This window comes from Phacochoerus africanus, chromosome 6 (assembly GCF_016906955.1).
Source record: "Phacochoerus africanus isolate WHEZ1 chromosome 6, ROS_Pafr_v1, whole genome shotgun sequence".
NCBI classification, from domain to species: domain Eukaryota; kingdom Metazoa; phylum Chordata; class Mammalia; order Artiodactyla; family Suidae; genus Phacochoerus; species Phacochoerus africanus.
In genome coordinates this window covers 89,781,324-89,792,660 of record NC_062549.1, presented here as the reverse complement: position 1 = coordinate 89,792,660, position 11,337 = coordinate 89,781,324, and the positions used below count along the sequence as shown (strand labels likewise).

Genomic DNA, 11,337 nt, shown 5'->3' with positions numbered 1-11,337 from the left:
CTGGCAAATTAACTGAACCCAATGAGGAATCTTTGGCATCCCCAATCTATGGCCACTCAGTCAGAAGTGCAGGTGACAATCTGGCACCTGAAGTGGGAGACTCGAGGGACAGTCTTGTAGGACACAGGCTTTCACATTGGGACCTGAAACTGTCTCCTGGCATCTGTGGGTCAAAGTTTAGCTGAGTTGCAGGACACGCAGCAGGTGGTCTATGAATTTCTTGGTGCTCTGAGAACCATCCCCAACCATGCACAGTGGAACCGCCACTCAATCATTTTAGGAACATTGTTCTGAGTATCAAAGGCAGGGGATAAAGGGAGCGGGCAGTTGTGACCCTGCCATTTCTTTTTCTCCTGCTCAATCTCAATCATCATCATCTTTTCTTCTTCATGATGTTTATTGGATTAACCAAGAACTGCATGGTAGGAAAACTCACAAGATTTTCCTCTGGTCTTTCAGGAGTTCCCTAGAAATGGGAAAACATGTATGCTGGGACCTGAGACTTGAAGCTCCAAACCCAGGGGGTCTAAGAGGAAATCCACAGAACAAGAGGCATATTTTGAAAAGATCCTTCCGAGTCTCAGTCACTTTGTAAAAAGAACTCAAAAACACAGAATGGGAAAGTAACGAGATTTATTCTCCTCTCCTCCTTGTTAGCATTCTGTGTTTCCATCTCTGAGGACCTGGGTTAGGACTGGGCTCCACGTCTCCCACCGCCCAGCTCTCAGCGGTAGAACAGGAGCACAGCAGCCTCAGTTATCTCCCGGCTGGGCTGTAAGCATGTGTCTTCCATATCCGTCCAGTCAAAGGCGGAGAAATCCCCACACTGCAAAGGATTGCCCTCTGGGAAGAATCCTCCTCCACCAATGCAGTGCTGGGAGCAGAGAGAAGAGACTAGAGAGGGGTGTGCTGGGGACACCACTGAGACTTAATGGGACAATTGCAGGCATCTGTGGTTGTGGTCCTAATTGGCTTTGCCCCAACCCCATATAAACTCCCTCCAGTGGACACTGAGGTCATGCTCTTTCCTGAAATCCTTTCTACCTTCTTTATAGTTCTTCTCCGACCCCTCAGCCCCTCTTGGGCTCAATCAGTCCCCCAGCTGCTCTTCTTCACGGCTCTGTCCACACCTCACTCTCCCCTGATTATGGCTCCTCACCTCCCATGACATACCAGCATGATCATATGGGGTCAGTCTCCTCCTCAGCTCTGCTTGAAAACCCATATCCAAAGCCACCTGGAGATCTCCTCCTAGATGGCTCTAGATCTAAAACGCCACTGAGCAAAACCCAATGATTCTCTCTCTTGCTGCCCCTGAACTTAGTCCTCTTCTTGTCACCCATCCTAATGGATAGCACAGCGTTGGGGGTAGAGTGGTCAGCATAGCTGCCTTCCACCCTCATGGATAGAACTAAGTCACCCAAAACGAAAACCTGAAGTCTCTTCAGTCTCCCTCACTTTCCATGCCCCATATTCGTTAGCGCCTCAAGAACTGTAGACTCCATTGCCTGTGTATCCATCCTTGCTCATCCAACCTCATCAAGAAGATGCTGGCTCGGAGTTCCCATCATGGCTCAGCGGAAACAAGTCTGGCTGGCATCCGTGAGGACGCAGGTACTATCCCTGGCCTCACTCAGTGGGTTAGGGATCCGGTGTTGCTGCAAGCTGTGGTATAGGTCGAAGATATGGCTTGGGTCCAGCATTGCTGTGGCTGTGGTGTAGGGCAACAGATGCAGCTCCGATTCGACCCTTAGCCTGGGAACCTCCATATGCCATGGGTGTGGCCCCCCCCCCAAAAAAATGATGCTTGCTCAGATCCTCAGTATTTAACACCTGCACCTTGGCACTGGCCTTGTGCTCTCCTGAATCTCTCTGCCCTGAAGCCATGTCCTCCACACGCTGTGCATCATCTTAGCAAAACCAAAGCTGATTAGGTCACTCCTCTGCTCAAAAACCTTTCATCAGCATCATCATCTACCACAAAAATTCTATGTCCCGCACACCATGGAGAAGTATCTGCTTTCCCTGCTTCTTGCAGGTTATTTCCAGTATCAACTCCTGCTTCTGCCCAACATGCACACCTTGCTCCAAAACTGCACAACAGCTCACTGCATCCTCAACACACCATGCTCTCTTAAACACTGATTTTGAACATGTTAGTCACTCAGGCTAGAAAGGCACCATTCTGACCCGTGCTATTGTTGAAATCTGCACAACTTGTAAGATTCAATACAAATGTCACCTTCCTGGAGAATCAACAATGTGCCATTGGTAGAGGTGGAAGCTCCTGTATTGTGCTCCTAGGGCCCTTGTTTACGTTGCTATCACAGGTGATACCATGAGGTTGACATCATGCACTTGCATCTCTGACACACTCAGTCTGAGCTCCTTAAGATGACTCTGTCCCCTTTGCATCTCTGATACCTAGCACTTTGTAGGTGCCCTGTGTATCTAAGATCAGGGAATTGGTGCACTCAGGGGTACATGCAAAAGGGCGTTAATGAGGAGATCCCATCGTGGCTCAGCGGAAATGAATCTGACCAACATCCAGGAGGACGAAGGTTCAACCCCTGGCCTCACTCAGTGGATTAAGGATCCTGCATTATCGTGAGCTTCGGTGTAGGCCGTAGACGTGGCTCAGATCTGGCATTGCTGTGGCGGTGGTGTAGGCCAGCAGCTACAGCTCCAATTCAACCCCTAGCCTGGGAACCTCCATAAGCCATGGGTGCCACTCTAAAAAAAAAAAAAAAAAATGTTGGAAACCCTTTCATGACCTCAACATGTAGAAATACTTTGTAAACCCAGCATTCAAGTACTAATCGTATGTAAGGATATAGATATTGGGCCTCACTGGCAATAATCATATCCAGTGGTCAAAAGGTGAAAACTTTCAGTTATCAAATAAGTCCTGGGGATGAAATGGTGACTATAAGTAAGAATACTGTATTGTCTGTGATAAAGGTTACTAAGAGAGTAGATCATTAGTCTACAGCCACACCACCCTGAACGCGCCCGATGTTGTCTGATCTCGGAAGCTAAGCAGGGTCAGGCCTGGTTAGTATGTGTGGATGGGAGAGTAGATCTTTAAAGTTCTTATCAGGAGTTCCCGTCATGGCGCAGTGGCTAACGAATCTGACTAGGAACCATGAGGTTGCGGGTTCGGTCCCTGCCCTTGCTCAGTGGGTTAACGATCCGGCGTAGCCGTGAGCTGTGGTGTAGGTTGCAGACGCAGCTCGGGTCCCACGTTGCTGTGGCTCTGGCGTAGGCGGGTGGCTACAGCTCTGATTAGACCCCTAGCCTGGGAACCTCCATATGCCACGGGAGCGGCCCAAGAAATGGCAAAAGACCAAAAAAAACAAAAAAGTGAAAAAGCAACCCACAGAGAAACACATCAACACACCCCCTGTAGGTGAACGCACACACACACAAATGCGCAAATCATGGCTCTTCCCCAAACTCACGACCTCAGTGTTGCAGCCGGTGACTCTCATCCCAGCACACAGGGCATTGGCTGCTCTCTCGTTATTAAACACCCTGAACTGGACAAATCCTGCCACAAATTCTCCTGGAAAAGAAGAGGCAGAGAAAAGGCCAAGGATGCAAAGAAGGAACTAGAACCAGCTTCCCTTTGACCAGCTCAGGATGCCCCTAAACCAACAGGGCAGGGAGCCCAGCACCTCTGTGGACAGTGGCTGCTACATCCTGGCCCTGACCTTGCATGGAAGAGAAATTCTCCTCTTCGGGGGCAAGAAGACCAAGGTTGGGGCTCACAAGAGGTCACTTGTCTGCCTAAGGCTTTCGGAGCAATTAGACTCCACTGAAAGATCAGCAAGAAGACCGCCCAGGTCCAGCAGGAATAAACAATGATGGGATGGGCCATCTGCTCCTGCTGGCACACTTTGCATCCAGTTATCATAGGCTTATGTTGCCACCTACCATTACCTGCTTTCACTGAAATACTAAATGTGCAAGCAATGGCTCTTATCCTCCCACTGAAGATTTAAGTTCTGTGGCTATATTTTCATGAAAAAATATGCCTTTTAAAAGTGAATAACAAAAGTGAGTTTTCCTCACCACTTTCAAAAAGTTCTCACTTGTCAACATTAGCCTAATTTTGCTTAACTATTACAAGAGGTCATACAGGGTATTGGTTAAGAAGCCTGAGTTTAGAGCCTGTAAAATGGAGAAGGTAGGAATTCTAACGTCATAGTTTTCTCATGATGATTAAATGTTACTAAATCATGACAAGTTCCTCTATAAGAGTTCCCAACGTAGCGCAGTGGAAACAAATCCGACTAGGAACCATGAGGTTTTGGGTTCGATCCATGCCCATGCTCAGTGGGTTAAGGATCCGGTGCTGCTGTGGCTGTGGTGTAGGCCGGCAGCTACAGCTCCCATTCAACCCTAGCCTGGGAACCTCCATATGCCACCGGTACAGCCCTTACCTAGAGAGCAAAAAAAAAAAAAAAGTTCCTCTGTAAGAGCTTGGCACCTTCAACATGCTCGATAAGTGCTAGCAAGTATTAATTGTTGGTATTTACACTTGCTCCAAGAGTGCAGGAAAGGACTGATGACTGGGCTTGGGAAGCAGACACTCACTTTGTCCATAGGGTGAGTAATAAGATGCAGTTTTCTGAGCATCACCAAAGTCATAGACAACAGGAATGGCTGGGCCATTGTCAGTCCAACATTTCCCTATTCCGTATTTCACTGGGTATTTCTGCAAGGACCCAAAACAGAGGCTGTGTGAGGCCAGTAGAGAGGCTGCCACATGGGGAAGTCGGGGGTTTGGCGCCCTCAGTTCTCTTGTTATGTAGAAATCGGCCTGGATAACAGGGATTCCCTTCTCTCCACAGCCAGGTCCCTCACCAGCCTCCAGCCCCTTGTCCTCCTCCCTCGCTGCCCCCATTCCTTCTCCCACAGGGCTCTCCCCCTGCTTGGCTCTTTATCCCTCTGAAAGAGGCAGCCCAGGTATCACAGTGACCCACCGGGAGGAGAAAGCCAAACACAGGCACCCGCTAGTGAAAAGGGACCCAGAGCAGACGGACTCCTTATCCCAAGACTTGACGCTCCATTCACCAAAGGAAGAACCCCCCATCCACAGCCAGTGGCCCCATATACCTGGTAGAGTCCAAACAGATTATGTCCCAGCCTCTGGAAGAATCCAGTATTGGTGCGGTACCTCAGCAAGGAGCTGTTCCTCCACTGCTGCAGGGGAGACCGGTTGGGCACATGCCAGATGCCCAGGTCCTGGGCTTGGATGTCATAGTAGCCAGGGTTCTAGAGAGTGACATGCAGTGAGCCTGACCAGCCCATGAAGCCCAACCAGACCTCTGCTGAGTTGAGAGGTCTGGCCTCCAGGCGCACAGGTGGCCAGCTGCACTCAGACACTCCCTTCCAGTAGGTGGCAGTGCCCCACCTCCCAGCAGACTGCTTGGGAGGAGGAGGTGATTCAAGACATGGAATCCTGGAGTTCCCATCATAGCTCAGTGGTTAATGAATCTGAGGTTGCAGGTTCGATCCCTGGCCTCGCTCAGTGGGTTAAGGATCTGGCATTGCCTCGAGCTGTGCTGTAGGTTGCAGATGCGGCTCAGATCCCGCACTGCTGTGGCTGTGGCATAGGCTGGTGGCTACAGCTCTGATTAGACCCCCAGCCTGAGAACCTCTATATGCGGGTGAGGCCCTAGAAAAGACAAAAGACAGAAAAAAAAAAAAAAAGACATGGAATCCTCTCTTTCTCCCTCCCCAGCCCTACCTCCACACCCCCGCCCTCCACCCTCCCTTCCACACCCTGGGGTCCAGCCACACTCAGCAACTACCCTTTCCTAGCTGGGTGGTCAGGGCCACCAACCTTGTAGTCATCGCTGGTGGCCGCCTCTGCAGACCCAAAGGTGTTGTAATTGGCCCAGTTGCCGTCTCCCTCGGGGTAGTCGGCCCTGCTGCCCTGCTGACTAGACCAGCGGTCACCCAACGTGCATTTCCCAGCCATGTGATTCTCGTGCACACTGGCCACCAGGGTCCAGCCTCCGCCCCCAGACGTCATGTCACAGAAGGTCTGGTAGACGACACCATTCTCAGTGCGGAGGAAATACAGGCCATCTGCAGAGGGAACCAGCCCACAGGCCCCTGCCTGAGACCACAGGGTTCTTCTCAAGACCCCCACCCAGAAAGACCCTCGGAATCAAGAATGCATTCAGGACTGCCCATCGTGCCACAGCAGAAATGAATCTGACTAGGAACCATGAGGTTGCGGGTTCCATCCCTGGCCTCACTCAGTAGGTTAAGGATCTGGCATTGCCATGAGCTGTGGTGTAGGTCACAGACTACAACTACAACTACAACTGGGATCTGACATTGCTGTGGCTGTGGTGTAGGCTGGCAGCTACAGCTCCAATAAGACCCCTAGCCGGGGAACCTCCATATGCCACAGGTGTGGCCCGAAAAAGCCAAAAATAGAAAAAAAGGAAAAGAAAGAAAGGCCCTAAAAAGCCAAAAAGAAAAAGAAAAAAAAAGAAAAGAGAAAGAAAGAAATAAAAGAATAGATTCAGAAGGCTCCACACAATCCATTTGCTGGAGGACAATTCGCTTCACATCACTCTATGAGCAGGGACATGCCTGCCTTTGCTCCCTGCTATCTTTTCAAAGCCTTTATAGAGCAAACATCCTAGAAGACAGAGATGGTATCTCCCTCTGAACAGCGCCTCCTTCTCTGGCCAGGAGAGGCCAGAAATCAGCACCCAACCACATCAGGATGTGGCCTCTACAAGTCAGAGTAAACGGTAGGCACGGTCACTGCCTATGAGATAACATTCAAGTTCCCTAAGCCCTAAGATCCTCTCCTGGACCCATGTGCAGTGGGCCAGCCAAAAAGAAAAAAATAAATAAAATGAAAACAAAAACAGGAGTTCCCGTCGTGGTGCAGTGGTTAACGAATCCGACTAGGAACCATGAGGTCGCGGGTTCGATCCCTGCCCTTGCTCAGTGGGTTAACTATCCGCGTTGCCGTGAGCTGTGCTGTAGGTTGCAGACATGGCTCGGATCCAGCGTTTGCTCTGGCCTCTGGCGTAGGCCAGGGGCTGCAGCTCCGATTCGACCCCTAGCCTGGGAAACCTCCATATGCCGCAGGAGCGGGCCCAAAGAAATAGCAAAAAAAGACCAAAAAAAAAAAAGACAAAAAAAATGAAAACAAAAATAAAAAGGCTTGCCCAATCTTTTCCAGCCCCATTTTGTCAGCCTGCTTGGCAAACCCCACTGCGTCTTCAGATGTCTCCTGGCCCTACTCACATCACACTGGTGGGACGGGATCGGGGAGGACAGCACAGGGAAAAAGCTGATACTCTGACTACCTGCTGTGGCTGTGAATAACACATTCTCTGTCTCCACCTCAGGAGGCTCGTCTTTTCTGCCAGCATCTATGAAACTGTGGCCGGCTAAACACGTTAGCTGGAAAAGAGGGAACTATCTTAGACTCATCACAGCTCTGCCCACCAGCCTAAGAGTCACCAGGATCACTGCATTCTCCTGTGTTTCAAAAACTCATGTCTGCTGTGCCAGAGGCAGGGCTGGGTGGGCAAAAGCCTCAGTATTCCCAACTGGACAGCTCCTTGGCTGCAGCTGGACTCAGAGCAGACACGCCAATTCGGAGCACATTCCTCTTGATCTCCATGACTGGATCTCCTTAGATTACAAATAATAATAATAATTTAAAAAGCCAAAAGGGGATGTGCTGGACTAGGTTATTACTCACCACCTGCTCTATGGCAACTTTCTTTGATTTCCTTGCAGCTCCGAGGCAAGGAAAGACAGAAAAGGGGCACACGATTCGTTCTCCGGAACCATTCCACAGACTGGGTCGCTGCTAGAGGATGTGAAGATAATTCTCATTAAGAGTCTGATGCCACCAAACCACCCTTCCTGGTCATGGGCTCCCAGCCTCTGCCCACTTCATTTGCTCATCACTGTGCTTGTGAGGCCCCGAGGCCAGGGTCCTCTCTGCTAAGACCAGCTGGCACCATCTAGTACAGACGCAACACTCAAATTCTTCTGCTCAACTAAAACGAAACTGGGGAGTTCCATAGTGGCACAGTGGAACGAATCTGACTAGTAACCATAAGGTTGCGGGTTTCGATCCTTGGCCTCGCTCAGTGAGTTAAGGATCCAGCATTGCCCTGAGCTGTGGTGTAGGTCACGACGCAGCTCGGATCTAGCATTGCTGTGGCGTGGGTGTAGGTCGGCAGCTGTAGCTCTCATTAGACCCTCTGCCTGGGAACCTCCATATGCCGCAGGTGTCGGCCCTAAAAAGCAAATAAATAAATAAGAGAACACGGAAATTGTAACAAATTCTGAGGGCTAGGAGAGAATTTTAAAAACAAAACAAAAATAAAATTAAAAACGAAAACTGTGGAGTTCCCTTGTTGCACAGCGGGTTAAGGATCCAGTAATATCACTACCGCTGCACATGTTCAACCCCTGGCCCAGGAACCTCACATGGGGAGCATGAGGCCAAAAAAAAAAGTCACTGTGCCTATTCTGAGGGGTGGAATTGTGAGAATGGGAATCAGTCAAGGTTGTTCCCTGGACACAGCCCTCACCACCCAGTCCCCTCTAGAATCTCTAGGCCAGAGCCATAGGAGTAGGAATATCTAGAAGGGAACAGCCTTTTTTTTTTTTTTTGGTCTTTTTGCCTTTTCTAGGGCCACTCCCGTGGCATATGGAGGTTCCCAGGCTAGGGGTCGAATCGGAGCTGTAGCCACCGGCCTACAGCCAGAGCCACAGCAACGAGGGATCCGAGCCGCATCTGCAACCTACACCACAGGCTCCCGGCAACACCAGATCCTTAACCCACTGAGCAAGGCCAGCGATCGAACCTGCAACCTCATGGTTCCTAGTCGGATTCGTTAACAACTGCGCCACAACGGGAAATCCGGGAACAGTCTTTTTAGAAAAAAATAAAATATAGTTAATTAATAATATTGTGTTAGTCTCAAGTGTATAGCCAAGTAATTTGGAGATATAGATATTCTTTTTCAGACTTCTTTTTCCATTATAAGCTTTTACAGGATTTTGAGTATAGTTCCCTGTGCTACACAGTGGGTCCCTGTTGTTTGACTATTTTATATACAGTAGCATGTGCATATTAATTCCAAACTCCTAATTCTCTCTCTCTCTCCTCCCCTAGCTCACCCAGAAGGGGGCAGTCTTTACCATGCCGCCCCTGAGCCTCCTCTGTCATACAGCCCTGACCACCAGCTCCTTCAGGGAATCCCCAGGCCAAGGCCATAGGAGAAGGAGTAGCAACAACGGAAACAGACTTTACCATGGCTCCCCTGAGCCTGCCAGCCAACCTAACGCACAGAGTGGAGCCCCAGGGTGTGGCTTAACTAACACCCTACCTTCTTCAGACCAGACCCACGGAGAAGCCAGCAATCAGCACCCAGGACACACCAGGTTGGCTGCAAGGTTGGCCTCTGGGCATCTCCATGACTTCCCCTCTGTGCTAGGACTTCAGCCTGCAGCCCAGCTCTAGTCCCTCTGCTCCTCTGCACACCTCAGGGCAGCTGAAGAAGCTGCTGCTCCTCAGAGACTTACCTGCACTCTGCCCTCTGGTGGCCACAGAGAGGAACAGCAGGAGGCAGAATCTGGCCCCAAAAATCCTCTAAAGGGAAAAAGAGATGCCTAAGGTTACTTACTGGCTGGACCATCCTTTCTTTTCCTCCCATCCTTTCTCCCTGAACTTTCTGAGTAAGTGTTAGGTGCTACATGGGGGCTCATTGTTAAAATGGCTCTTTATGCTGACCCATGAGACTGACCACCTTGCTCAGGGGACATCCTGTTTTCGCCACTGGTGCCCTCCTTTTCCAAGACTACGAGACTCTTTCCCCCCTTTCACTGTGGGACCACCACACACCTCCAGCTTTCTCAAGATTATGAGACCAGGAGTTCCCGTCATGGCGCAGTGGTTAACGAATCCGACTAGGAACCATGAGGTTGCGGGTTCAGTCCCTGCCCTTGCTCAGTGGGTTGACGATCTGGTGTTGCCGGGACCTGTGGTATAGGTTGCAGACACGGCTCGGATCCCGCGTTGCTGTGGCTTGGCGTAGGCCAGTGGCTACAGCTCCGATTTGATCCCTATCCTGGGAACCTCCATATGCCGAGGGAGCAGCCCAAGAAATAGCAAAAAAAAAAAAAAGGATTATGAGACCCACCCTACCGTGGAGACACCTCTGACTTCCCATGACTGCGTGACCACCAGAGTCCAGCTGCAGGCGAAAGATAACTAAACTCCCCCCGCTTCAGGGAATCCAATTTTCCCATCCTGGGAGATTAAGAAGGCCCCGAGAGAGAGGGGGGGGAGCGGGGCGCTACCTCTTCTCAAGGGTCAGTCACCCTCTCCTTTTCCCTCTAATAAATTTTCTTCTCTTTGCTGAACACACTCTTTTCTCCGCACTCACCTTACACTAAGAAAACCTCAAATGGAAAGGTTATGGGCTCCTAGCCATTGGGGAACCTCCTCGAATAGCCCCCACCCCATCCAGCCCTACAAATACTTCACTGGTCATGGGCTCCTTTCTCCTTAAATCCCCATCCCTGAGACCAAGACCAGACCTGAGCTGGCATCTTGCCTCCCCACACGCAGATCGCCTCTCTTCGACTCAGAAACACCTTTCTCACAGCACAGAGAGCTCCCTCCTTCCTTCTTCACAGATGCCAGGAGCTGAGAACACCCTGCCAAGTGGAGGCTCAGAGGCTACTGTCTGCAGTAGAGTCCGATGGGGGGCAAGTGTTGAGCTTTTATGGGGAGAGCAAGCATGCAGGCCCTGCCCGGCCCCTGCCCACTGCAGGCTGCAGGCCCTGCCCTCCAGGCCTCCTCCCCTTGAAGGTCCCAGGGCATCTGCCTCTGGCAACAAGAAGAAATGTGTGACTGGCTGGAGAACCAGGGAGCAGTGCTCTTGGTCACACAAGTGACAGCCAGCACCTGAGGAGGGGGAACCCTGCTCAGGGCACACATAGCGAGCATGATGTAACAACCTGTCGGGATGGACGGGTGCTTACAGTTCTTCCCTGAAGCTTGTCCTGCTCCCAAGTCAGAGGCCCAGTGCCTCACAGACCTCTGCCAAGACAGCCTCCTTCAAGTCTCTCCTGAAACTTCTCCATATGCCTTCCCTGACACTGTCACTCCCAGACAAAGCTGGTGCCGTACACTGTCCAGACCCAAATTATGACATGTCTCACCCTGTCATTTCATTCCTTTATCTACATTTTGGTTAGAAATGATTGAATAGGGGAGTTCCCCTCGTGGCGCAACAGAAACGAATCTGACTAGGAAACATGAGGTTG

At 50.6% G+C, this 11,337-nt stretch overlaps 1 protein-coding gene across 1 annotated transcript; it reads right to left on the bottom strand.

The window, feature by feature from the left end:
- Positions 1-724: 724 nt before the first annotated feature.
- On the bottom strand, positions 725-7,884 carry LOC125128700 (intelectin-2-like). The gene is given in 7 exon segments (XM_047782879.1): positions 725-874; positions 3,462-3,565; positions 4,600-4,720; positions 5,122-5,280; positions 5,852-6,099; positions 7,748-7,796; positions 7,798-7,884. Coding segments are annotated over 7 exon segments (918 nt in total).
- Between the last annotated feature and the right edge of the window lie 3,453 nt (positions 7,885-11,337).